This window comes from Vombatus ursinus, unplaced genomic scaffold (genome assembly GCF_900497805.2).
Source record: "Vombatus ursinus unplaced genomic scaffold, bare-nosed wombat genome assembly UNPS02009205.1, whole genome shotgun sequence".
In the NCBI taxonomy this organism is placed as follows: Eukaryota; Metazoa; Chordata; class Mammalia; order Diprotodontia; family Vombatidae; genus Vombatus; species Vombatus ursinus.
The window spans coordinates 7603001-7630361 of NW_020948983.1; the positions used below are offsets into that span (position 1 = coordinate 7603001).

General features: G+C 39.4%; 1 protein-coding gene and 1 non-coding gene across 2 annotated transcripts in view; both read left to right on the forward strand.

Annotated features, from left to right (window-relative positions):
- NRAP (nebulin related anchoring protein) overlaps window positions 1-27361 on the forward strand; it is an 84177-nt gene that overhangs the window by 29386 nt on the left and 27430 nt on the right. The window contains exons 14-27 of the mRNA XM_027852166.1: window positions 935-1033; window positions 3017-3121; window positions 7466-7573; window positions 7855-7956; window positions 9007-9204; window positions 9923-10027; window positions 11911-12009; window positions 13547-13651; window positions 14403-14510; window positions 16505-16816; window positions 18056-18160; window positions 22279-22377; window positions 24314-24418; window positions 26155-26262. Of these exons, the coding sequence (XP_027707967.1) occupies window positions 935-1033; window positions 3017-3121; window positions 7466-7573; window positions 7855-7956; window positions 9007-9204; window positions 9923-10027; window positions 11911-12009; window positions 13547-13651; window positions 14403-14510; window positions 16505-16816; window positions 18056-18160; window positions 22279-22377; window positions 24314-24418; window positions 26155-26262 (1758 nt within the window). The remainder of the gene's footprint in view (window positions 1-934; window positions 1034-3016; window positions 3122-7465; window positions 7574-7854; window positions 7957-9006; window positions 9205-9922; window positions 10028-11910; window positions 12010-13546; window positions 13652-14402; window positions 14511-16504; window positions 16817-18055; window positions 18161-22278; window positions 22378-24313; window positions 24419-26154; window positions 26263-27361) is intronic.
- LOC114035866 lies at window positions 6048-6158 on the forward strand. Its single transcript, XR_003568280.1, has one exon. It is a non-coding gene; the product is annotated as a U6 spliceosomal RNA (small nuclear RNA).

Genomic DNA, 27361 nt, shown 5'->3' on the forward strand with positions numbered 1-27361 from the left:
TAGTAATTCTATCATTCACTTACAAAGGTGGCACAGGACTATTACTAAATCATTGATAGATTGGCATATACTTTGAATTATTTCTAGTACAGGTATTGCCACCTTACAAATGAGCTGTGTTTTAGAAGTTCCTTTGCAAGCTGGTTATTTGGAACATTGAACACAGTTTTCCTAGATGCCTAGACTGACCCACAACAGCTTCTTGAAGCCATAATGCATGTGGACTGTGGCATTGGTAGAGCTTGGAGCATGAGCCATGCCCCAGAGAAGGGAGAGGGTGACAAGGAAGACCATTTTTCCCTATTTCTTGGTTCCCAGGAACAGAACTTGGCAAGATTTTTAAAATTTAGGCATTCTTCAGCCTTCCTTTCTGCTCTCTTCTTGCCTCTCTCTGTGTTGCCCTGAGCCACTCCATTTCCCCCACTGGGTCATCCATAACCTTGTTTGTCTTCACTCTCCTCAGACTTTAGCCAGCTGAACCAACCCCAAATGCAAGGCAGCAACAGTAGGAGTTGGTCAGTCCAGTTGGTTGGCAGAACATAACTCCTATCCCTGAATGCAGGTTCATAAATTTATTCATAGACCAAGAGGAATGCTGAGAAATGATTCTGGGATGATCCAGTGGATATAAGGGGAAGAGACATTAGAAATGTCCCCAAGTAGAGCAATCAAAATTTCATTTCCCTTTGGGAAAAGTCAGGTCAATTATGTTCATTGGTTGTGATTTTTTCTCTTTTTCAGTGTACATAGCCTTTTTATATTTTACAAAGTCTATTCTGAATTTTGTATTCTATCTCCAAGAGTTATCCTGTGCCTCATTTTAGCAAGTCAAAGAGTTAATATTTACTTAGGACTACCATCCAACAATTAAGTAAACATAGTCCACCTTATATGAGAACAAGCTGACTTCTTTTGATGTCTTCTTTTGACCCAGGTCAACTATAGGCAGAACATTGACAAATTGAAGTACAGCTCTGTGACCAATACTCCGCATATCGTTCAAGCAAAGATCAACGCACAACAACTCAGTCATGTAAGGGGGATGCCGCTGACCACTGAGTTATTCCTGACTCTTGGCGGCCAACTGGGAACATTGTGATCACCTTTGTTTTACTCTTCTTTGTCCACTGGGCTTTTGGACACCTTGAGATTCTCCCTTGATAATCAGCCATGTGAACAGGGAGAAATTGATGTCATGTTGCTTTTCACAAACTCAGATAACTCCCATTTTTTATAATGCTTTCATGTTTGTAGAGTGCTTTATATGATGTTTTCTAATTTGATCATAACAGTAATCCTGTGAAGGAGATGCAATTAATATCCCCATTTTACAGATGAATAAACAGCTTCAGGAAAGTTAAGTAATTTGCTCTAGGTCACATGAGTAGCAAGTGTCTGAAGTATGATTTTTATCTGGCTGATCCTGACTCTAAGCTCACTGCTTCGTCTTTTATGCTTCCACTGAAGGAATGGCTCTGATTTTTTTTTGTAAAATCAATCAAGTCACTCAATCAATTCAATATCTCCTAGAGGCAGCTGGTGGCTCATTGGGTTGAGCAATGGGGCCTGGAGTTTGGAAGACCTGAGTTCAAATGTGACCTCATATACTTCTTAGCTGTGTGACCCTGGGCAAGTCACTTAATCCTGTTGGCCGTGGTTCCCCCAATTTTAAAATGGAGATGATAATAGCACCTACCTTGCTGGGTTGTTGTAAGGGTCAAATTAGATAATTTTTGTAAACCTCTTAGCACAGTGCCTGGCACACATAGTAAATACTACATAAAGATTAGTTATTATTATTATTAATTATTATTATTATTATTAAATGCTTAGCACTGTGCCTGGCACATAGTAGGTGCCGTATAAATGCCTACTTTGTGCCTAGTAAAGTACTAGGTGCTACGTAAATATAAAAGTGTAATAAAACCTCACATTTATATCATGCTTAAATGTTTTACAAAGAGCTTCTCTCACAACCTTCCTAAGAGGTAAGTGGGGTGATGATTATATAGAACATTTCAATAAATAGAGAAATTGTTACTTAATAATAATAATAACTAATAGCTTACATTTTATAGCACTTTCTTTGTGCCAGTCATAATAATAATGAACAGTAATACTAAAATACCCACAGCTTACATTTATATAATGCTTTGAGGTTTACTTTATAAAGTCTTTTTTTTTTTTTGAGTCATTATCTCATTTGATTCTCCCAAAGATAGCCCTATGGAATAGGTAATGAAAACATTTTCAAATCTACTTTTAAGGCGAAGAAACAGAGTCAGAGAGGTAGAGTCATTTGTACCCAGTCACGTGGCTAATATATCTAAGCGCTGGGACTTACCCTGATCTTCTGCTCCAGTCCCAGTGTGCCTTTCACTATTGGGCTGCTTTTGTCCTCATGGAACTTTCTAGCAGCAGCGGAGATGCGACTAATCATGTGAAGTTCTTCAAACTCTTCTGACTTCTTCAGTTCCTTTGGTGCAGGCCTGGGAGCCCAGTAGGTCTGGATTCATGCCCCGGTTCTGTTTGCCATAGTCCAGTTTACCCACTGACCTCAGGCAAAATACTTTTACTTCTCTGAAGCTCAGTTTCTTTATCCGTAAGAACAAGTGGGCTATAATGGTCTCTAAGGTTTCATCTAGCCTGAATCTTCTATGTTCATTTTTTTTTTGGTGATTTTAGTTACCATTTGACTTCTCAATCCTGCCCTTTTAAAAGTATCATCATTCACCAAATTATAGAGTCATTTTGGAAATGCCCTCCTCCTCCTACTCTTTCTTTTTTCCCCTCTTCCTCCTCCTCCTCTTCTTTTTTCTCCTCCTCCGTCTCTTCCTCTTCCTTCTTCACCTCTTTTTACTCTTCCTGCTTTCCCCACTTCAGGATTACTAATTTGAATCTAATTGGAGGAAAATGCCTGTAGCTTTTTTCTTTTTGTATAAATTGAAGACGCATGTTTACAGTTGACCTACTTAGAAACCCTGCACTCACAGTTTTGTATTTGGGTTCCTAACAGGTGAATTATCGGGCAGATTATGAAAAAAACAAGTTGAATTATACCCTGCCACAAGATGTACCTCAGTTAGTAAAAGCAAGAGCCAATGCTGAGCTGTTCAGTGAGGTAAGCAAACAATGTGCCTAAAAGGAAGCTGGTTCAATCAATTCAATAAACATGTGTTTAAGTTCATTTGTTATGTGCATAAATGGGAGATGGTTCAGTTCAATTTAATAAATATGTATTAAATGCTTACTATGTGCATATCACTTTGCTAGATGCTAGGAATACAAGACACAAATGAAGTGCAAGGAACTAACTATATTCTACTGGGGAATAGAATGTGTATGCAAATAAGTATAGTATAAAGAAGATTGGGGAGGCATAGTGACTTAGCAATTGGGGGTGGGGGGAATTATGGAGAACTTCATGGAAGAGGAGGTTCCTGAGAGGGGCCTTGAAGAAGGGGTCTCAGGATTTTGAGATGATGGCAAAAATGAAAAGGAAGTACATTCTAGGCATGGTGGATGACTTGTGTGAACACAGGATATAACATGTCAAATTTGGGGAATAGCCAGTAGTTGAGTTTGGCTGGAATGTAGAATTTATGAAGGGAGGAGTACAAGGTAAGGCTGGAAAGGTTCATGGGAGTCAGACTGTGGCAGGCCTTAATTGTCAGATTTGAGTTACTGATATTTTAACTCGAAGTAAAGTTGAGGAGCAGGGTGTGATATCTGGCATGTCAGATCTATGGCTTGGGAAGATTATTTTGGCAGATATGAGGAGGATGAATTGGAGAGGGCAGAGACTAGAAGCATAGAGACCAGTTAGGAGGCTCTTGTAATAGCTTAAGTAAAAGGCAATGAGGGCTGGAATTAGGGAAGTGGCTGTGTAAATAATAGAGAGAGAGGGATGGTTGGGAGAGATTTTGTGGAAATTAGATCAAGAAGACTTCTTGAACTGATTGGAAATGTGAGCTGAGGACAACGGGAGTCAAAGATGACCTCAGAGGGGTGAACATGGGTGATTTGGAAGATGGTGGTGTCCTTAACAGGATTAGAGAAGTTTAGAGGAAGAAAAGGGTTTTTTTAAGGGTGTAGGAAATGGAGGAATATATGGAGAGGGATAGTGAGTTTTGGTTTGGACATTGAATTGGCTTTGCCTACAAAATATCCAGGCTATCCGGCAAGGAGTTGATAACAAAAAATAGGAGTCCAGGAGACAGACTAAGGCTTGGTAGAAGTGTCTGGGAGTTAAAAGCATAGAGTTAGTATTTGAATCCATAGGATGGGATGAGATCTCTATGGAAGACAGCATCAAGTGCAGAAGACCTGGGGCAGAGCTCTAGGGGACCCTCACTCTTTGGGGAAATAAGATGGGCAGTAATGCAATGGAGAAGGCTGAGAGAGAAGTCAAGCAGGTTGGAGGAGAAACAGGAGAGAGACTTGTGTCCCGGAAGCCAAAGGAGGAGAGATTATGGTGAGAGCAAGGGCGAGAAGGTGGCAGACGGAGGTGGAAGTGGGAACTTTGTCTGTGGAATGACAGGGCAGCTCAGTGGCACAGTGGATGGAGCACTGGGCCTGGAGTCAGGAAGACCAATCTTCCTGAGTTCAAATCCATCCTCAGATACTTACTAGCTATGTGACCCTAGGCAAGTCATTTAACCCTGATTGCCTCAGTTTCCTCATCTCCAAAATGAGCTGGAGAAGGAAATGGCTAATCACTGCTGTATCTCTGCCAAGAAAACCCCATATGGGGTCATGAAGAGTCAGACAAGACTGAAAAAACTGAACAATAACAACAAATGTGTGACGAATCACTACAGGACAAGCATGCCTTTAAATGAGGTGGTATATGGAAAACTATCAGGAAGGGTTAGGGGAGAAAATCACTCTAGTCTGCAACATGTAGTTGTCCTACTTTTAATTCTTCTTGGTTGCTAGGAGTTAAATTGTTGTATGAGTGTTGGTTTTGAACAGTTGAAAGACTAAAAATGTTGTCATTGTTCTCTAGTTTTGTCATCGTCTAAATCAGATTCCTTGGGGGAGAGCTCTGATTACCTTCCCTTAGTTATGACTCTGGGCCACAGAGAGGTTGAGGAGAACGAGGACTGAGAATCAGCTTTTGCAGTTTAAAGTTTGTTGGCAACCTTGGAAAGAGCAATTTCAGTTGGTTGGAAACCAGACTGAAAGGGACTGAGCTATGCATTGTGGTGAGAAGTAAAGGTCCCAGGTGTAGAAGATTCTTTTTGAAAACCTGGCAGCAAAAAAAAAGGCGAGACAAGGACAGTTTGGGAAGATGGCAGGGTCAAAAGAAGGTTTTCTTAAGGATGGGTTATACACTTGAACATATTTGTAAGTGGTAGGGAAAAGAACCAGTAGATGAGGCGAGATTGAAGATGAGAGAGGGAGAGACAGAGAGATAGAGAGAGAAACACACAAAGATAGAGACAGAGAGAGGCATGTGTATATATGTGTATGTGTGTGTGTATGTATATGTAAAGAGAGAGAGACAGAGAGAGATACAGAGACAGAGAGAGAAACACAGAGACACAGAGAGAGAGTGATAGAAACAGAGACAGAAACAGAGAGAAACATATATGCATATATATACATACTATATATGTATATATATGCATATATATACATACTATATATGTATATATATAAAGAGACAGAGTCAGAGAGACAAAGACAGACAGAGACAGACAGAAAGACACTCAGAGATAGACAAAGACAAAGAGACAGAGACAGAAAGAAAATATTATCAATCGGACAAGCTCCTGGAGGAGACAAGGGAAAATGCCCAGATAGGGGAATTACCCTTGGGAAGGAGAAGGGCTACTGCAGTAAGGGATGTGTGTTGTAGAGGGGTTTTTGTATATGGAGTGGGGATGGTAAGGGAATTTATGACAGATGGCCTCCTTTTTTTCAGTCAAGTAGGAAGTGAGGATATTTGCTATGAGAGGAAGGGTTGGGGAGGCATAGGGGACCTTAGGGAAAGGAGAGGAGGTTATGAACAATTACTAAGGAGGAAGGGAGAAAGAGTCAAGGTGCTCGCTCGCTTGGGCAGCACATATACTGAAATTGTAACGATACAGAGAAGATTAGCATGGCCCCTGAACGAGGATGACACACAAATCAGTGAAGTGTTCCAGATTTTAAAGAAGCAGAAAAAAAAGGCAGGAAAGAATGGAATGACTATGGTACAGCACTCAAGGCCCAAATGAGATCTGGGAATGAATTTACACAGCACGGTGGTAAGACTTCCTCCAGTGCCATTCAGTAGCAGAGCGTACATAGAGAAAGCAGGTGGTGAGAGTGATAGAGGAATGTGATCTGCTAGGGAGTTAAGGACGGCAGGGACAAGGAAGAAAGAAAAATACAGGGTGGAGGCCAATATGCAAGTAAATTAATGAATTACTCGTCAAGACTGTTCAGGGAGGAAAATTAAGCTAGAGACGGGGTGATAGATTGGGAGAATAGGGTGGGATGGAGGCAGCCGCTGGAAGATACGATAAGGATGAATAATAAGTTTGGGAGGACTGAGGCCAGGAGAGATATGAAAGGTCAGGAGATAATGATCACGGGGGAAATTTCAGAGTTCACAATAATGTAGGTGACACAGTAACAAAGCAGTGCTGAGGTTTAAGGTATGACCTTAAGACTATTTACTATAATGTGAGGGGTTTATAGTCTGCATCAGTAGAGGGAATAACCACTCAATGATATCATAGACCTTTTGAAGTATCAACATATTACTGTTATTTTATTTGGATCTGTAACTGTCCTTGAACTGTAATTTCATTGGCTTAGGGAAGCGCTGATGTGCAAACGCCTTTAATCTGTATAAATCAGCAATTTCTTTGTAACTTTTAGTCTTAGACAGATGCCTTGATCATGGTCACATAGCTCATATGTGGATGAAGCAGAATTTGAAATCAAGATCTTCTTGCCTCCAAGGCACATATTGCTAAGATTCTCATTCACATAGTAAATTTACCTGCCTTCATTTACACATTATAAATATTCATAATATCCACATTATTGATACTATTCACATAGTATCAATAACATTAAGTCTAGTCACCATCATTTAATTATTTTCAGTATTTGCAACATTTATATGATTGATTATATTCATATATCAATAATATTAAATTTAGTTGTCTTTAGATGCTACCAATATTCAGAATATTCGCATTATTAATATTTATGTACTATCAATGCTATTAAATTTAGTTGTCTTTATTTAAATGCATAGCCCCTGTTTTCATGGACTCTTAATAATGATAAAAATAGCGATAGTAAAAGTTTTAATTCTGAAGTCTAATTCTGATAGCCCATTTTTCTGTATCTTGGGAAAGACAGAGGCTTTCTTTCTTTTCTTTTTTTTTTTCCACTTTTTCACTTTGACTGGAAGCAATGCTGCCAATAGCTACTCCTATTCACCTGGTGTTTCCTTTATCAGGTTAAGTACAAAGAAGGTTGGGAGAAGACAAAGGGCCGAGGGTTTGAGATGAAGCTGGATGCCATGCCTTTGTTGGCTGCCAAAGCCTCGGGGGAGCTTGCTAGCAACGTAGGTTTTACCTCATTAACTTGTAAATGCATAAGAAATTGTTCCGATGAGGTGTTGGTGGTCATGTGGGGAAAATAATGATTGCTAGGTTGCATTTTAAAGTTGCAGAACTTCTAATACTTTCATCTTATTCTGGATTTGATAAACATTGAGAGATGCTTTACATTTTTTTTTTTCTTTGAGATCCTTCACCTTGCATTTGGAACAGCCTGGCCTCTTTGGATGGCCTACTTCTCCCCCCATTCTCCCTACTCACAAGAGACTTTCTTCTTTCTCTCAAGATTAAATACAAAGAAGACTACGAAAAAACAAAAGGGAGAGCCATGGGAAACAAAGATTCAAGGCTTTTGCACTCCCTGCAGGTGGCCAAGATGAGCAGTGAGGTAAACTATTTCTTCCTGTTACTTATAAGGTGTTTTAGGGAAAACTTCTTAGGTGAACATTCTTTGTCAGTCGCCATATGAGCCCGTGAACCAGTTTGAAGCTCCTGCTCGAAGCCCCTTCCTTGACTGAACTGTGGGAGAGGTTGGAAGGGTGCAACCTTTGTTCATTAGTCGTGACTTGTTGCTGTAATTTCAGAGCGACTCAGGGATGGTTCTTGAGAGTGAACAATAATTAATAAATAAAGCCCAGGAAGTTCAGTTACATAACAGAATGGGGTTTGGGAAGACTCATCTTACTTTAGAGAAAATAAGAGCAGACTTGGAATCAGGAGGAACCAGGGTTCAAATCTCATGCCTGAAACCTGATAACCTATGTGACTATGAACACACAACTTTTCTGAACTCATTTCCCTATATGCAAATCACACAGCGTTGTCGTGAGGATCAGATGAGATCCTGATTTTATAAACCTGAAGGCACTATAAAAATATCACTTAGTATTAATATCATGGTATCTCCTAATCAACAAACATTTACTACCACTACTACTACTACTACTACTACTACTACTACCTCTACTACTACTACTACTATTACTACTACTGCTACTACTACTATTACTACCCATGTTGTTGCCCAGCCATTTTTCAGTCATGTCTGACTCTTCGTGACCCCCTTTTAGGGGTTTTCTTGGCAAAGATCCTAGCGTGGTTTGCTATTTTCTCCTCCAGCTAATTTTACAGGTGAGAAACTGAGGCAAACAGGGTTTTAAGTTACTTGCTCAGCGTCACCCAGCTAGTGAGTGTCTGAGGCTAGATTTGAACTCAGGTCTTTCTGACTTCAAGTCCAACACTCTATCCACAGCTGTCTACTAAGCTCCTGCCCTGTGCCAAGCACCATGTTAGTCATTAATAACTCCCAGAAGATGTCTGGTTCCTTTAAATGAGCCTTACTTATTTCTCTATCCACTCATTCTACTTCTCCGCAGTCATGTTTTAAGTCAGACATTTTTTGTGCATGTATGTGTGTGTCTCTATGTATCCACCTAAGGTTGAATACAAGAAAGGGTTTGAAGAGAGTAAGACTCACTTCCACTTGCCTATGGATATGGTCAACATCCAGCACGCCAAGAAGGCCCAGGGTCTAGCCAGCGACCTGGGCTACAGGAAGAAGCTGCATGTCTATACTGCGCTCCCCGAGGACATAAAAACCAACTGGGCCAAAAAAGCCTCCAAGCTTCAGAGTGAGGTGAGGTCTCCATCCATCCTGTTATCAGCTATACTCTGTGCACAGTAACCTCAGACTTCTTAGATATTTCTTAGTCTTTGTCTTACCTAATTAAGTCTTGGATAGTTTATCTTGGTCTTAGACAATTCTTAGTCTTTAATTCTTTTAGAATTAAAAAGATGTGAGTATACAACAGCAGAGGGTTGATTCCTCAGAGTAGAAAGTCAAAAAATCCACTTTGGGGTCTTCTGTGATTCACCCAGAGTATTAGGACATAGGGAGGAGCTAGGATGGCTCCAGATAGGGAGAAAAAAGGTAAGTGAAAAAAAAGGAGAACTTGAAGATGCTGAACCTACTTGAGAGAATGAAAAAGGATCTGGGGCAGAGAAAATTAGGGGTTGGTGCCTGGAGATATTAGGAAGGTAAAGAGGTATTGGCAATGATGTGTTAGATGGGGGAAAGACTGGGAATTTAGTCACATAACAAGGGGAGGGGTCCTTTGTCAAAAGGACATCAAATGTTTATCTTTGATAGGGCCCCTGTGGGCACAAGCTAAATACTTGGGTTGGACACAAGGTTAGTCCTATTGTTTGATTGAGGGAGTAGGACCCAAAGTTTTTTGTTTGTTTGTTTTAAATGGAAGGCACCTATAAAATGTGGGGCTTTTTCAGTTCTCTGGTGATTTTCCTGTATCTGTTTCAATTTCTCTAATTACAACCTGGTGGTTTTTCTCTTTCAGTTGCAGTACAAGGCAGACCTGACATGGATGAAGGGAGTTGGGTGGATGGCAGAGGGGAGTCTCAATATAGAACAAGCCAAGAAAGCCGGAGAGCTGATTAGTGAGGTAACCAAAATACAATTCTTTTGGTCTCTCAGACCATGTTCAGCCCTGGAGACATTAAGAGAGACCTGATGAAATCTCTTAATTTCCCTGAACTCCCTCCATTGACTTTTAGACAGGATGAATAAAAGACCCTACACCATTCATTTGTCAACAAGTCAAGTCAACAGGCATTTATTAAGTGATTACTGTGTGCCAGAGACCATGCTAAGCACTGTGAAAACAAATAAGAGCAGAAAGACAGTGCCTACCTACTTTTAAGAAGTATGGGGGAAAATAACACAAACCAAAAAGTGAGAAATTAGGAGGGGAAGAAATAAGGTATGCAGAGCAGAGTATGGCAGAGAAAGTCCAGAGAATCAGGAATACATCCTGGAGAAGAATGAAGACATGACTGATCCGGGCATCCTCCTTAAAATGGAGGTTCTGAAGGGAGCCAGCCAATCAAAAGAGGCCAAAGAGTCAGAGGGTAGTTCTAATGTGTGAAATCCAGGGTTAAGAGGTATCTATGGCATAGTAGAGAACGTCCAGGAGAATCAGGAGTACACCCTAGAAAGGAGAAGAATGGCAGGATTTGAACCTATAACATATCTTACTGATTTTTACCCCTCTAATATACTTAGATTCTTTGTGATATATCCTATATAAAGTCAATGAAGTTTTATTCCCCCTCCTCCTGTTAAATAAAAGTTACATTTAAATTCTAATTCTACTTAAAAGATTTGTATTATACAGGTCACTAAAGTTCTTTGAAGTTCACATGAGAGATGTGTTTCTTACCGTAGCAAAAAATTTCCTTCTGATTGGGAGTGTGAGAAATTTAAACCTCAGTAAAACAAGCAGAGTAGAAATCAATAAAAGACTTTTAAAAGGCACTGCATTTGGAAATTTGTCAGGCCTCTGCCAGGCTTTAGGGGACACTGGAATTTTGGAAGGAATTCCTGTTCCTTGGCCAAGAGAGTTGAATACAGGCCTTCTCCAAAAGCATAAGCTTGGGTTGGACTTTGTTCCTTCTTATCTCCAACAAGGATAGTTATCAGGGAAGAGTGGGTAGTGAGTCAGGAAGATCAGAGTCCAAGCTGTGCTCTGACACATACTGTGAGACTATGGGCAAGTCATGTAACCCCTTGGTGCCCCAGGAAACCCTATAACATTATAAGTTACAGGTGAATTGGTGATCTGGATAAGTGGAGGGCATTCTAGATTGAGAGTTCCTTGTACTGAAAACCTCCCATGGTACTGACCATTCTCTTGGAGTAGAGATAAATCGGGCAACTCATGTACACAGAGGAGAGTAGAAAGAAGAAAAACACCCACTTGGGCCCTTGTAGCTCAGTTCATTATGAAACACACTAAAAACCACAAAGTGACAGTTAGATTCCCCATGTGCCTTAGGTGTTTCTGACTCAGTCTTGCTCATGGTCAGGGGGTTGAAATATTCTTAGAGGCAATAAAAATAAAGTCCTAATCTTGATTTCCCCAATTTCCTTTTCTATGCCAGTTCCATCATTTCTAAGATGAACATAACCTGGGGTATACAGTTAGATTTGGGGACCCCTCCCACCTAAAGGTAAAATGTCCCTTTTAGTAATGACAAATGCTAGACCCAGAAGGGGAGACTCCTTCCCTTTGTGAGTCTTCTTACAATGTACAAGTAGTTGAGGGTAATATTTAAATTTATGGATCAGTTACTCAATCAATATTTATTAAGTACCTACTGTGTGTCAGACACTATGCTAAACACTGTTTAGCAATGTCCCAGTCCTTTAAGGAGTTGTGAGGAATAGCCAATAAAGATCTAGTTAATTGAAATGGAGGTATGTATGCTCAATAGTATCTTTGTGTCATGGTATTTTCTGTTTTTGTTTGTTTGTTTTTTTAAACAGAAAAGGTACAGGCAGAGAGCTGATGCTCTGAAGTTCACCAGTGTTACTGACAGTTCCCAAATGGAACATGCCAAGAGAAGCCAGGAGCTGCAGAGTAATGTAAGTACTGAATTGCCTCTTGGAATAAGAATGTGAAAGTTGGAAGTACCTTAGCTGTCAGTCTCATTGACTGAGGGCTGAAAGGGACCTTAAAGGTCATTAAGTCCAACCTCCTCGTATTATAGACGAAGAAACTGAAGCAGAAGGATATCAAATGATTTGCTAAGACCCACATACCTTGCAACCAATCCACTATACCATATTGCTTCTCCCCAAAAATATGTTGCACCTTTTCTAGGTGGGAAAACCTGGTCTAGGGTGTGTGTGTGTGTGTGTGTGTGTGTGTGTGTGTGTGTGTGTGTGAAATTATTTGCCATGTGTATAGAAGAGTAGAGACTTCAACTTAAGCTTATAGTCAAGTGTTGTTTCTACTACCTATACCACCTTGCTTTCCTTCTCCACTGATCTCCACTACCATGAGTCTGATGGGCTCCCAGGGATGGGTGCAGTAGCTGTCTAAGAAGGTGAACAAGGATTAAAATGAGCTGTCTTTTTTTTTTTTAGTATGACTTTCAAACCTCTTCTACAGGACTCCTGGAGTCCCCAGTCCCTATCATCTTCATGAAACACACATGAGGATGTATTTGAGGACCAAACTGAAGCTAGATTTTAGTTTTGGTGAAGTTGCATTGAGTCTTTTCTCCCTTTCTTGGGTTTAACTATGTCTAATCCAATTCAGCTTGTATAGAGGTCATTAATTATGTGTTCAGGGTCTCTCTCTGTTTGGGCATGTGCTGTTTGACATTTTTATTAATTAACTGGAAAAAATAGAAGACCCACTTATCAAATTTGCAAGTGATACAAAGTTGGGAAGGATAGCATTTACTAGGGGGAAATTCAAAGTCTTACATGGGTTGAAAAAGTCAACTTTACAAAGTATTTTATAATATGGTTGTGGTTAGGCAACAGTTCATCTGAAAAAAGTCTGGGGGTCCTAATGGACTACAGGCCTAACAAATATGATATGACAACCAACAAAACAAATGTGATCTGAGGCTACATTAAAAGAGACATAGTTCCCAGGGCTAGGGAAAGCATGGTCCTCCATTCTGTGGTCAGGCCACAATTTTAACTATATTGTATTCAGTTCAGGGCACTGAATTTTAAGAAAGACATTGATAAAATAAAGAGTGTCCAGGGGTGGACAACCTGGTTGGCAAGGGGTATTGAGATCATGCCATATGGGGATCTCTTGAAGGCCCTGGTGGAAGATGGTGGTAGAGGGCAAAATAGTGTGCTACTGGCTTCAAGTATTTGAAGAGCTGTCAAATGGGAGAAAGATTAAAAATATTTTGCTTAGTTAGTACTAGAATGTAGAAACAGGAACAATGGGTAGAAATCACAAAGATAGTCACCTACCCATGATACCAAGGAAAAGACAATGTACTACTGAGTGAATGGTTGTTCCTGGCTTCTTTTACTTATGGAGTGATACAAATGATGAATATCATTTGCGCAAAGCTTCACATGTGCATCAAATGTTTATTGAATTGAATTGTGTTGACTCTACTACTGACATTTTGCTTTTGTTGGCTAGGTGGCTTATAAATCTGGGAACGAGCATTGTATTCATCAATATACCATCAGCAAAGATGAGCCACTCTTCCTGCAGGCCAGAGCTAATGCCCAGCATCTCAGTGAGGTACTGGAAGGGGGATTGGATGCTGTACTCTTTTTTTCCTTAAATGGGATCTTATAAGACCTACTTCATTTGAAATTCTGTGGACAACAGACTGACTCAGACAATTTATTAGTACCATCTAAGGTTACATGTATTATGTGCTTGGACTAGATCCTAATCTCATTCATTTGTGAGTCCATGAAAGACTTGGTGATATGGGGACCTACTGGCATGTAAAGTCCTTCTAACAACATAAATTGTCTATGGCTTAGTAACTAAGTCACAGGGAGTTTCCCTACCTCTAACTTTTATTTTATTTCTGATCAGCTCTTGAGGATGGGGGTGAGGAAAGGATGCTTAATAGGAGTTATTTGGTGACATAACAATTATTCATGTATCATCTAGTGAGAGAAATGTCCTAATTACTATAAGATTGTAAAGTCCCATGATAGCAGGGGCGCATGTCTTATGAGAACTTTGTATTTCTCTCTCAGTAGCTAGCACAATGTCGTATGCACAGATGCCTAATAAATGCTTGGGGACTGCATGAAACTGTGGATAGTTTAGAGACTTGTAAGTTATTCCCTACTAGGTGACTTAAGAATCAATACTTTTATTTCTCCCATAGTTTTAATGAGCTTCATTGTAGTTTCTTAGGTATTGGCAGGTGACATTTGGTGATTTAATTTCCCTTCCTAATGAGGCTCTTAAGAAGTCTGAAGCCAATCTCTCACCTAAAGATTAATTTTTTAAAAAATTGTTATCTCTTTAGAAACTGTATAAGAGCAGCTGGGAGAAACAGAAGGCAAAAGGATTTGAACTTCATCTGGACTCCTTGTCTTTTCTGTCAGCCAAGGCCAAGAGGGACCTCGCAAGTGATGTGAGTGGTTCCTTGAGCTTTTAGAATGGATAATTGAATCAGGGACTATTACATTTCCCACAGACTTTAGAGACTGTCTAGTCAAAGTCTTTCATTTTACGATCGATAAAACAGAGAATCAGAGAGGGGAAATCCGAGGATTTACAGTGAAAAGGAACTTAGAGATCATTTAGTCCCATTCTCTCCTTTTAAAGATGATACAAAAGCCCAGAGAGGTGTGAAATGTCTTGCTCAGGGCCACACAAGTGCCCCTGAAGCATAGTCAAGATTTGAACCCAGATTTTGTGACTTCAGATCCAATAGAATGTTGGATTTGTAGGCAGGAAGATCTGGGTTTGAATTCTGCCTCAGACACTAACTTTTTTTGTCTCAGTTTCCTTGTCTCTAAAATGGAGACAAAAAAAGCACATACCTCAGTCTTGTGAAGGCCAAATGAGATTACAAAAAGTACGACATAAATATGAGCTATTGTTATTATTATCCCATGCTGTCTTTCAAGTAACTTGCCCAAAATCAGGCCATCAGCCCTGGAAGTAGAACCCAAATATCCTGATAATAATAAAAGTAGTAGTAATATTATTTTACATTCATATAGTACTTTTTAGATCTATTTTTTTGTTTTTTTCATTATTTTTAGATCTGCTTTTTCATTTTTTATATGTAATATTTTATTTTTTCCCAATTGTATGTTAAAACACATTTTTAACATTTTTTTTAAAAGTTTTGAGTTCCAAATTCTTTGCCTTCTTCGCTCTCTCCCTCACCTCCCCACTCACTAAGATGATAAGCAATCTGATAAAGGTCATACATGTGCAATCATGTAAAACACTTCCATATTAGTCATTTTGTACAAGAAGATGAATAAAAAATAATGAAAGTGAAAAACAGTATGTTTCAGTCTGTTTTCAGATCGTACCAGTTCTTTCATATAGTACTTTTAAGTTGAGAATGCTTTCACATATATAACAGCTGACATTTGTTTAGCATTTCATGTTTTGCGTGTTTTTCATTTGATCCTCACAATAACCCTGTGAGGATGGTGCTAATAATATCTTCACTTTACAAATGAGGAAACTGAGGCAAACAGATTAAATGACTTGCCAAGAATCACAAAATTAGCCAATAGCTGAGGTGGGATTCGAACCCAGGTCTTTCTGATTCCAAGGCTAGTGTTCTATCCCCTTGTTTTTCAGTCATTTTTCAGTTGTGCCTGATTCTTCATGATCCCATTTGGGGTTTTCTTGGCAAAGATAGTGGAGTGGTTCACTATTTCCTTCTCCAGTTCATCTTATGGATGAAGAAACTGAGGCAAACAGAGCTAAGTGACTTGCCCAGAGTCACACAGCAAGTGTCTGAGGCTTTTATTTGATGCCTCTAGCTTCCACTCCCATTCCAGAGTTTTTTCCTGGACAGTGTATTTTTTTGATCTGCTCTACATTACTGAGTGTCTGACCTAATTGGTATAGAGTCAAGGCATAGACCCCTTTGGCAGTCTGATGAAGCCTATGGACCACTTCTCAGAACAATGGTTTTAAAATTAGTAAAGGAAATTCTAAATATCAGTTAGAGATTAATAAAAATTAAGATGTAAATTTTTTTCCTATCCAAGTTAAGACCACTAGTTAGGAAAGACCCTCTGTTATAGAGGAAACCTTTTAAACTCTTAGAGTATTTTGTTTGTACTTAATCAATTATTATTCTTTGTATTAGATTACCTTGAACACATGTTTTCTCTTCCTACCAGGTTCTCTTGAAGGCAAAGATTGTGGCTTTTCATCTTTGCATCTCCTTCAGGCCTAGTCTAGGGCTTTGAATATAGTAGATGTTCAGTAAACATTCATTGAATTGGATTTACAGAAATGTACTCGATCAGGCCTGATCTGGGTTTCAAATATTCTGGGGGTTTGTTTTGTAACCTATATTGACTGGAGACTGAAGCTCGACCATTTCTCAGGGAAAGTCTCATGTGTCCTTCTGTGCTTTCTTCACATTAGATAAAATATAAGGAGGACTATGAGAAGTCCAGAGGCAAATTGATTGGAGCCCAGGGTGTCCAGGGTGATTCTCAGATGGCTCATTCTCTCCAAGTATCCAAGCTGCAGAGTGATCTGGAATACAAGAGAAGATTTGAAGATGTCAAAACTCAGTGCCATGTTCCCATGGATATGATCCACCTTGTTCATGCTCAGAAGGCCCAACATTTAGCCACAGACATAGGATATAAGACAGCCCTGCATCAATTTACCGCTCTGCCAACAGACATGAAAGTGGAATGGGCAAGGAAGGCATATGGTTTGCAAAGTGATGTAAGTTGCTTGTTTTAAAGGACACTTCCCTGATTCCCATCCATTCAAAATAACTGTGTGCTTAAGGCCTACACAGTCTTTAGATAGAAACTCCTGTTTATAGATCCAGTTCAATATGTTTAGTTTCCCAGTGATTTCACTCTTACCCATGCAATCAACAAACTTAGGTTCCCACCAGCGAAGAAGTTGTGGAGCTATCTTCTTATTCATGGGGTATTTTCATAACAGTTTCAAATATTCATAGAATATTTCCATATTCACATTTTTTCATGTAGAAATGTGTGTGTTGGGGTGGGGCAGGAATTTTTGTTTGTGTCGTGTTAACTATGATGGAAAAAGAGGCTATGATGGAATGAATGGGATCTGCTTTGTGGGCTGTGGGCAGGGGAAAAGGCCTGGCAATGTAGAAGGCCCTTTATGAATGTTTATTTATTGACTGACATATAGTTTCACCTATACTACCCTTCCAGGAAATGGTAGCCTCAACTGTGAAAATTATTAGCTATTTCCCCCCTTCTTTGCTCTCCTGACCCCTACTTGTACTTTAAAAAAAAAATTTCATTTTTTTATTTAACTCAATATGACCCTATAATGGCCATGAACTAAAGAATCAGGACAGATGCTTCTGAGTATTGCACTTTGCAGGGAGACACATCCTCACCAGTGTGGTTACTCCATGGTAGATAGGTGAACTAGTTTCAACGAGGCATCCATTTAAATGTCCATTCCCATTAAAACTCCTTGTATAACGGCAAGTAAAGGAATATTTTGCCCCATGGAGATGTGTAGGAAGGAACTGAAACCACAGGAAGCATTGAATGTCTTGTGAAATTCCATCAAATAGTTTTCCACCTGCGTTCTGTTGTGCATTCTCATTTTCTTCTCCCCTGCATGTCATTTTAAAGAAGAAAACTGGTAAGACAGACAATGAGATCTGCTTCTTTCAGCTGCTGGAGTCAGGATTGAAGTCAATAATGAGGAAAAAGGTTGAGTTCCCCCCTCCTCCTCATATTGCTGGGTATCACATAAAGTCGTCCTAAGCAGGGATGGCTCCAATTTTTAAAAATTAATTTAATATATTTTTGAGGGAGGGGAGGCTCTACCTGTGACTGGGCAGAAGCAGATAAAACAAAAGCAGGAGCTAATTTGACTCAGTTGGTCTCTGGTCTATGTCAGGATCCTTTAATGGTGCTTTAAATGTCTGAGCACCAACAATGGTGAATTTTTTTTCTTTGTCAGAACCAATATAGAGCCGATTTGAACTGGATGAAAGGAGCCGGATGGATAGCCACTGGGTCATTAAATGTGGAACAGGCTAAGAAGGCAGGAGAACTCATTAGTGAGGTGAGATTTCGTGACAGCATGTAACAGAACTGGCTGCATTATATGTGCAAAATTCCTGTATAAAATTAAAATCATTTCCACTCAAAAGGCAAAGAAAAAGGCAATGCCACATGAAAGGACTCCAAACCCAGACTAGGACTGGTAATTAGAGGGAAACCACATACCAAACACACGCCAGTAGGAGCCTATATAGCCTTTGCAAAAACAAAGTAGGTGACAAATGATATTATGAATAATAATGGCAATCAAACAGCGCTCAATTGCTACCCACTAACTTACCTTTTTAATGAAGCAACATAGGAGAGATGATGAAAAGATACATTTATTATACTCAGAAAGCCCTGGTTTGTCATTTTATACACACATTTCTCCATTCCTCCCCTCCTCCCCTTACTCCCCCAACACCTTAGACATCCGTGGAGTGCCCAGCACTCTGTATAATTCAGCCCTTTGGGTTTCTCACCTGCATGTTAGTGCTGGGGCCATCCAAGTTTAGCTGGACTAAATGGACCCTTCCTTAAGGCATCCCCACGCTCTCTGGACTAATTGCATGACAGTTGAGGGAAGGGTGTTTCTCTCACATTTGAGGACAATCTAGTTGAACCGATCTTTGGGAGCTAGACAGGGAGATAGAATTAAGGTCAGCTCCATTCAATAAGCATTTAAAAGAAACTATAATATGTCAAGAAGCAGTGTGGCACAGTAGATAGAGAGCTGTCCACAGAAGACCTGGGTTCAAGTTCTCCCACTGACATATATTGGCTGTGTGACCCTGAGTAAGTCCGTTAACAGTGACTCAGTGCTGTAGGCGGCTCACTAAGAATATACATTGAAGTGAAAGTATCAGCCTGTGTTGGTAAAGGGAGTTTCCTCATCAGGCTACTCCCTATTCAAAATTAACCGTAGATATCCATCCCTATCACCACCATATGCCAGGCACTATCCTAGGATCTGGGGATAATAAGAACAAAAATTACAATCTGTGCTCTCAAGGAGCTTACATCCTATTGGGGCAGGATAAAGCTGGCATAGATTAGGGAAGACAAAGTGATTGGAGAAAATAGTTAGGGGGGGATCAGGGAAGCCCTCAAATCAGAGATGGCCCACCTGTGCTGGGCCTTCACAGAGACAATGAGGGGATCATCTTAGGTCAAACATCCCCAATCCAAATCTCTGCTCCTGTTTGTAATGGGCTTTTAGGCATCTGTATGATGGCCCTAGGGACATTCTGCATTTTTATAAGGACCTGAAGCCCTTGAAACCAAGCCTAGTGGTGACAAAAACAACTTATAGTCTAGTAGGAGTGAGAAGACATATGCAGATAAATATAACAGTAAGATACATTGATCTGCGGTTTTGGGTATTGCAGTCTGACTCCTAGTGGCCATTTTAGCCTGCAAAAATAGATAGTAAAAACATAAAGAGGTTTCCTTTTTCACCCCATGAGACACCGCATCTTCCTGGGGGTTGATATTGCCCGGTGGAATAGATTCCCAATTACCATGACAAAGTTGTACTTTTTAGTGCTTTCCTCTTAAGGCTATCTGCTCTCTGCTCCATAGTAGTCACCTAATACATGAATATTTCCTTCCTTCTTTCCTTCCTTCCCTCCCTCCCTCCATACTTCTTTCCTACCTTCCCTCCTTTCCTCCTTTCTTCCTTCCTTCCTTTCTTCCTCTCTTCCTTTATCCTTCTCTCCCTTCTTTCTTCCCTTCATTCCTTCTTACCTTTCTCTCCTTCTTCCTTTGCTGTAAAGATTTATATATTTGTTATATCTGGCAGCTAGGTGGCACAGTGGATAGAGCACTGGGCCTGGAGTTAGGAAGACCTGATTTCAAATGTGCCTTCAGCCATTTACTAGTTATGTGACCCTGGTCCAGTCACTTCACCTCTGTTTGCCTCAGTTTTCTCATATGTAAAATGGGGATAATGATAGCACCTACCTCTCAGGATTGTCATAAAGATCAAATGTGATAATAACTGTAAAGCACTCAGTATAGTGCCTGGCACATAGTAAGTACTATATAAATGTTAGTTATTATTGTTATTATTATTACTTGAGGACAGGGACTACTTTTACTTTTTCGTTGTATCTCTGCTAATTAGCACAATATCTAGCATATAGTAAGTACTAATTGAAAATTTGTTGATTAATTGATTTCTATAGCATACATGACTTTTGTTGGCCTGTTTTGTGCCATCTCAATTAACCAACAAGCATTTATTAAGCACCTGATATGGTGCTGGAGATAAAAAAGACAAAAAACCCCAAAGAAACCACAATCCTTGTTCACAAGGGGCAAACAAGCCCATGGCCCAATAGACCACATGGGTTCAAAAGACCTTTTGGTTCTACCAGAAGATGGTTCATGAGATTCAGGGGAGGCACTCTTGGGATGGCTGCCATGCCAAAGGGACAACATGGGCTTTGGCATCTTATAGGAACATATTTCTAGCTCTAGAATTTATAATAATGAATTCAAAGATCTTGTCCACATATGAAATGAAATGGAGAATTATGATCGTTTAGGTTTCATTGTTTAAAAATTCATTTTCTTCAATTGCCTGCCTATTTGCCACCCCTCCATACATATGGGTTTTTTAAAAGACAGAATTATCCCATACTGGTTTTAATTCTCTACCTAATTTTAGAGCCTGAACAAACACATTTGCTTAATTTCTTTGATGCTTTGCAAGATTCCAATCTTTAATTGTGTTAAGTGATTTTAAAGAAGATAATTAAACTTTCACAACATTTCACAGGTAGTCCAGCCACTTTTAATCAGATGCTCTGGTTACAAGTATATTTAGAACTGCAGAGTATCTCGGAGGTCATCTGATGCAACTCCCTCATGTTACAAATGAGGAAATGAGATTCAGCAAAGTTGAGTCACTTTCCCAAGGTCACATAGATAGTAATTGAGATCCTAGCACCCTTCTACTGTATCACCCAGATTCTCAAGGTGAACTAGATCTGTGCCATAGGGACAGACCTCTACTCTTTCAGGATGAAAACTGAATGCTGGTGAGAGTCATAGTACACACAGGCAACCACAGTATACTCAGGCATATTGACTAAAGAATTTTCTTTGGGCAGAAGAAAAAGCACACTCTAATCTTTCTGGCCCAGAGACAAGTGAGTAGCTGGAAATAGACAGTGAGAGAAATGATGCCATTACCTTGCTTGCCCTTTAAATAAATTGGCCAAGTGGAGGAAAAATATTGCGGCTTGCTTTTAGAAAGGGTGAATAGGGTGGTTATAAAAGGCATCATTTCAAAGTTCCTTAAAATAATAATTAGCCTACTTCATTGCAAATATGGTTTGCTTGTTTGTTTTTTTAAATTCATTTATACTCAGTTTTTCAGGAACAAACACTTAAAATCAGGTAAATGCCATTTTGACAACCTAACATTGAATTGTCATCATTTATATTTATGTCTTATTTTTATTTATAGCCCTCTCAGCACAAGGCCCTGTATATAATGTGTTTAAAAATACTTGTTGAATGAATGAATGTTTTAAGTTTTATATTCTGCCACGACTCCTTTTTTGAATAACAGTATTATTCTTGTCATTGTTAGCATAAACATCAATGAAAGCCTACTGTGGGACCTAGAAATGGGTCTAAATGGGACCTCGAAATGACTGCACAGTCTGTGTAAACTGGCATGTGGCATGTTAAGTGAGCTGTTTTTGACTTTGCCATGCTCCTGGGTGGGAAGAGAATAGAAAACTTTAGATGTTAAATGTGACTGTTCCAGAATTTTTTCTTGCTTAGAGGAACGAAAAATATGTAAACAACATACTACATAGTATTTGAAGCCTTTAAAAGCCCATTTCTAAGTGTGGCTCTTACAATGTTTTACTGGGATAACCTAATTTTGAGGTGTTCTCTTTGTATCGGGTAGAACTACTTTAATGTTAATTGACACAAGGTTATACTGAAATTGAAACAAATATTAACCCGAAGGCACCCAGGACATAAAGATGGAGGAAGTAGAATTATAATTATGTTCACAAATTCACTCTAATCTCAAGCAACCTATGATTTTTCTCTTTCAAATGGCATGAAAGAACCACACAAAATTCACAGCTTTGATCTTTTTCTGCTCAACAGAAGAAGTACCGTCAGCATCCGTGGGCTTTGAAGTTTACCAGTATTAAAGACACTCCTGAGATGGTCCAGGCTAGAATTAGTTATACCCAAGCAGTGGATGTAAGTTATAATGTATATACATTATGATTACAGAGTGGGATCCTCTTTCGGCAACCTGATGGAAGTTGAAGCCTTTCTTAGTTTTGCTCTCCCTATTGTCCTAAGGATGAGCAAACTTTTGTGTACAAATGAGGTGGACCTAGAATGGGATGACTTCATTGGTATGGAAACGGTGTTATTTTCTTTATGATGAGAAACAGGCATCTCTCCCCACCTTATAAAGACCCATCCAAATTTGTGCTCTCTGTATTAACTTATTTTGTGATACTCCCTCATTCTCCACCCCCTCTCTATACTAATCCCTCCTTTTTTTAAAGATACCATTTTTAGAGTAGGAATTTTCATTTTTGTTTTTTGTTATTGCTTTTGTCTTTTAGTTATAACATATGAATGGCATGCTTGGTGCTACAATGATACCCAAAAGTTAGGTATCATTAACACTGGGAAATGATTTGAACGTGCTCTGAGGATATTAAGTTTAATTTTCAAACCGTTTCTCCATTCTCTTCATTTCTGAGTTCTGATAAGAAATGAAACAAATTCAATCAAAATTTGGCTTTATGTCTATCTATACAGCACAGAGTGAAATAATGATCTGACATTTCTCCAGTTTACCTCACACATGGAAGTTCTTTGGACTTTAGTGGGGCTCATCTACAAAATGATGGGATGGGACTGGATTATTTTTAAGGCCCCTGCTAGCTCGACAATTCCGTATTTGGAATTGTAAAAATTCACTGTAAGGCACATTACTCTAGTTTGGTTGCCTGCATTGAGACATTTTTTCACTTTGCCTTGCCTATGCCTTCTTCACTATGTCTTGCATAGACATGCCCAAAATATTTTCAAACCATCTTCATTTCCCACTAAGTGGTACATTTTGGAAATTTTAAGCAGAAGCCAAATTTCCTATTACATCTCCAAATTGAACAGATGTTTGTTGTCGTTACTGTACTTTGTTGGTCTGACATTCTAGAATAAGCTGAGGTTCATTTTAATGCTTTCAAATTGTAAAGGTAATGAATTGTGTCTATCTTTATTTTAGACTCAAAAAAATAAACATTGAAAACTGGGGAATTTTGATGGTGAAACAGAATCTTTTCTATGTTGAGAAAACTGTCAGATCCTTTAGTTAAACTAACTCTAGGGGGCACTGCTGTGATATTTAGAAACATGGACTCATTAAATAAGATTTGGGGGCTGGGACAGCCTAGTCCAGCCCAGAATATTTTATAGTTTAAAAGGGAAACACCAGAGACACTATATCAGAGGTACCCACATTTACTGCTAGGTTAATCCTAAGTGCAGTGTGAGCATGGTCTGGATTAGAGCAGACAAATAGGAGGCATTGTAGATGGAATCAAATGCAGTGAAAATTTAAGGAAATTAAAATTATTCAAGAAATGGTTATCTTATCTGGTGGCTTTTCAAGTCTGATATCTGCTAGTAGCTTGTATAGATGAATACAATCCTTATATGTTCCTTTTCTTTCCTCATCTTATAGTCATCTTATATATACAGTTGAAAGAGCCCTTAATTTGGGATCAGAGACCTGGACTGAAGCTCAGCTCTAGTCCTACCTGTGTGAATTTGGGCAAATCACTTAGCCTTTCTGAGCTCCTTTTTCCTCATCTATAAAATGAAGGGGTTGGACTGGATGACCTTTGAGACCCTTTCCACCTCTAAATTCTACGATTTATGCTGCATTCTTCAGTCGAGAGTTAACTTAGCAGGAGAGGTCTCGGTCTGTCATGTTCTGAGCAGTGAGAATGTAAGAGAAATGTTCCAGTGAGGTCGTGGAATATCTAAAGAGACAGGGGTGGGATATTGAGATCTACATCTAGGTAGACATTCGCATGACTTGGTCACTTGGTAGCTAGAGGAGCGATGTGGAATGGGCTCCATTTTTTAATCAGAAACTACTCCCTGTTTGCAGAGGCTCTACAGGGAGCACGGAGAAGACATAAAACATCATTACACTCAGACTACTGACCTCCCTGAAGTACTCCTGGCCAAACTGAACGCCATGAACATCAGTGAGGTGAGGATGATTTTGGAGACAGGTACTGCTCTTAAGCAAGAGAAGATTTTACATAGATTTTTTTTTAAAATAATAAGAACTTGGAGAAAGGGAGCACTTTCCTTGAAAAAGAGAAATCTCTCTTTGCATGAAGGACACTAATTCTAGGGAATTAGAATGGGAAAGCATGGATGTATAGGAAGGGTGTGTTACTTCAAGTTTCTCCCCAATCTAGTCTGTCCTCCTCTACTCAGCTGCCAAAGTGATCTTCCCAAAGAATAGTTCTGATTATGTCACCCTCTATTCATTAAACAGTGGTGGCTATCTATTATGTATGGGAACAAATATAAGATCTTCTGTTTTGGCTTTTAAAGCCTTTCACAGCTTGGCCTCTTCCTACTTTCCAGTCTTCTTATATTTTACTCTCCTCTTGATACTCTATCACCCCAAAACAATGGCTTTCTTGCTGTTCCTTCTATCTAACACTCCATCTCTTGAATCCGTATCTATTTATTGGCTGCCCTCTCAGAATTCCCTTCGTCTTCCCCTCTGCTTCCTGTCAAGAGGCCTTTCCCATTACCTCCCCCCACCCCAAGTCCCTTACCTCTGAGATATCCTCCACTTACCCTGTATATGTCTTATAGGTACATAAATATTTGCATGTCATCTCCTCCATTAGAATATAAACTCCTTGAGGAGTTTCTTTGTATTCTCAGAACTTTGTACAGTGCCTGGCACAGAAAGAACATTTAATAAATGCTTGATGATAATGATGATGATGATAGTGGGCTAATGAGTCATCAAAAGTTTTAGAGCTGATCTTGGAGCAGATGTGCAGATGTATACCAATGAAAACACTATTGTTTCCATGTTTTTGAGTGACTAGTATGTGCAAGGCCCTGTTCTATGCCTGGTACATAGAGAACATTTAATAAATATTTGATGATAATGAGGATGATGATGACGATGGGCTAATGAGTTATCAAAAACCTTGGAGCTGATTTCATAGCAGGTGTATACCAATGAAAATATGGGTGTCTCCATGTTTTTGAGTGTTTAGTATGTGCAAGACCCTATTTGTGACCATATTTATTCTAGGGGGTTGAGTCATGGTAGAGCAGAGTGAAAATTTAACACATTGTCTATGCTTTCAAGATGCTTATGATTTGGAGAGGGAGATAAGACAGTTAAACATGAAAAGATAATGATATATGATAATATAAGAGATGGCACAAGGCCATATATTGGGCAATATTTAGCTTATTTATATTTATATAATATAGGCTCCTTTATATATAGGCAATATTTGCCTTCTTGACAACAACATGGCGTATTGAACAGAAAACCAGTCATGGAATCAGGGAGACCCAGGTTCAGGGCTTGCCTCTGACACATGTTGGTTGTATGACCATGGGCAATGTACTTAGCCTCTTAGTGCCCCAAGCAACATTCTGTGTAAGTTACATCTTCAAGAGGAGTTCCTCACATTGATGGAATCATAGATTGCCCCTTTCTCTGACAAAAAAATAAAGAAAAAAGAGAGTTTATAATTTTAAGCCTGAGGAATCTATAGCTGTAATGGGAAGCCAATGAAAGCACATTCCAAATTCAAGTGTTTGTTGAATGGAAAAGTCGTCATTCAATAATATTTGTTGTATGGATAGATGAGCAAATTAATGAATTTATTTTGGTAACCTAATGGTTAGGAAGACTTCAAGTCAAATGAAGAAATTAATTTATGTTCATTTTTTCCCCAGACACGATACAAAGAATCCTGGAGCAAGCTTAGAGATGGTGGCTATAAACTGAGGCTAGATGCCCTTCCATTCCAGGCTGCAAAAGCGTCAAGTGAAATCATAAGCGATGTGAGTTTTTGTTGTAATTACCTTGTCGATGTCAAGTACTGAAATGTTTTCTCTCAAATCCCTGCCTCATTGTCTGTATGTATGGATATTCTCACATGTTCTAAACCGATGAGTTGACTAACTCTTCTTTCCAGAATCCGTTGAATCTCATAAAATAATCATTTATTAAGCACCTACTCTCTGCAAAGCACCGTGCTAGGTATGCGGCATACAGAGACAAAACTGAGAACAACCCCTGCCTTCATGGAGGTTACATGTAAAGAATTAAATATATACATGATAATTTGAGGAGGGAGAGAGAGCAGCAATAACTCAGAGGATCAGAGAAGGCTTCCTGTAGGATGCCTCCCTCCCATATAAGCTGGGTCCTCCCACTCCCCAGCTGCTGCCTTATCTACTTCTGCCACTGCCTCTCTTTGGCTGCCATCTCTGGGGCTGCAGGTTTGTCTGAGAGGGTTAGATGGATGCATAGGGTTCAACTCCCCACCTGTACTCAGAGATACTCTCACTTTCTGAACCTACTCTTAATAAAAAAAAAATAATAATTCCTCTGTATATACCGACCTTTTTAGTTTACAAAACACCTTCCTTTATAGCAATTCTATGTGATAATTGATTTGTCAAAGGTCAGACTGGTTAAGTGGCAGCATTAAGGACTCAGACTCTCCAAGTTCAATGTTGTTTCTCCTGCCTCAAGTACATATTCATCTCTTAGAGAGAAAACAAAAACAAAAACAAATAAGCCACTTTTTTCTTTTTTGTAAGAAAAAAAAAGCACTTGATTGCTTTAAGTATAAACACAGGCCCCAAGGAGATGGAATTTGCCATCCATCTATCATTGTCTTGAAAAAGCCCCCAGGAAGAAATTGCAAACAGTTCAATGCACCTTCTTCTACCATGCAGGACAACCCAGGTCCCAGCAGGTAGAACCAGACTGGAATTTGATTTACTAAAGATCTACTGTCATTCCCCAGAACAGAACAGAGCCCTTTACTCTTCGTGAGCCTTGCATATGAAAGAAGACTAGACCTCTTGACTTCTGCACCACATTTTCTTTTAACTCATTCACTCAGTGACTGTCAAAAGAACAAAACATTTT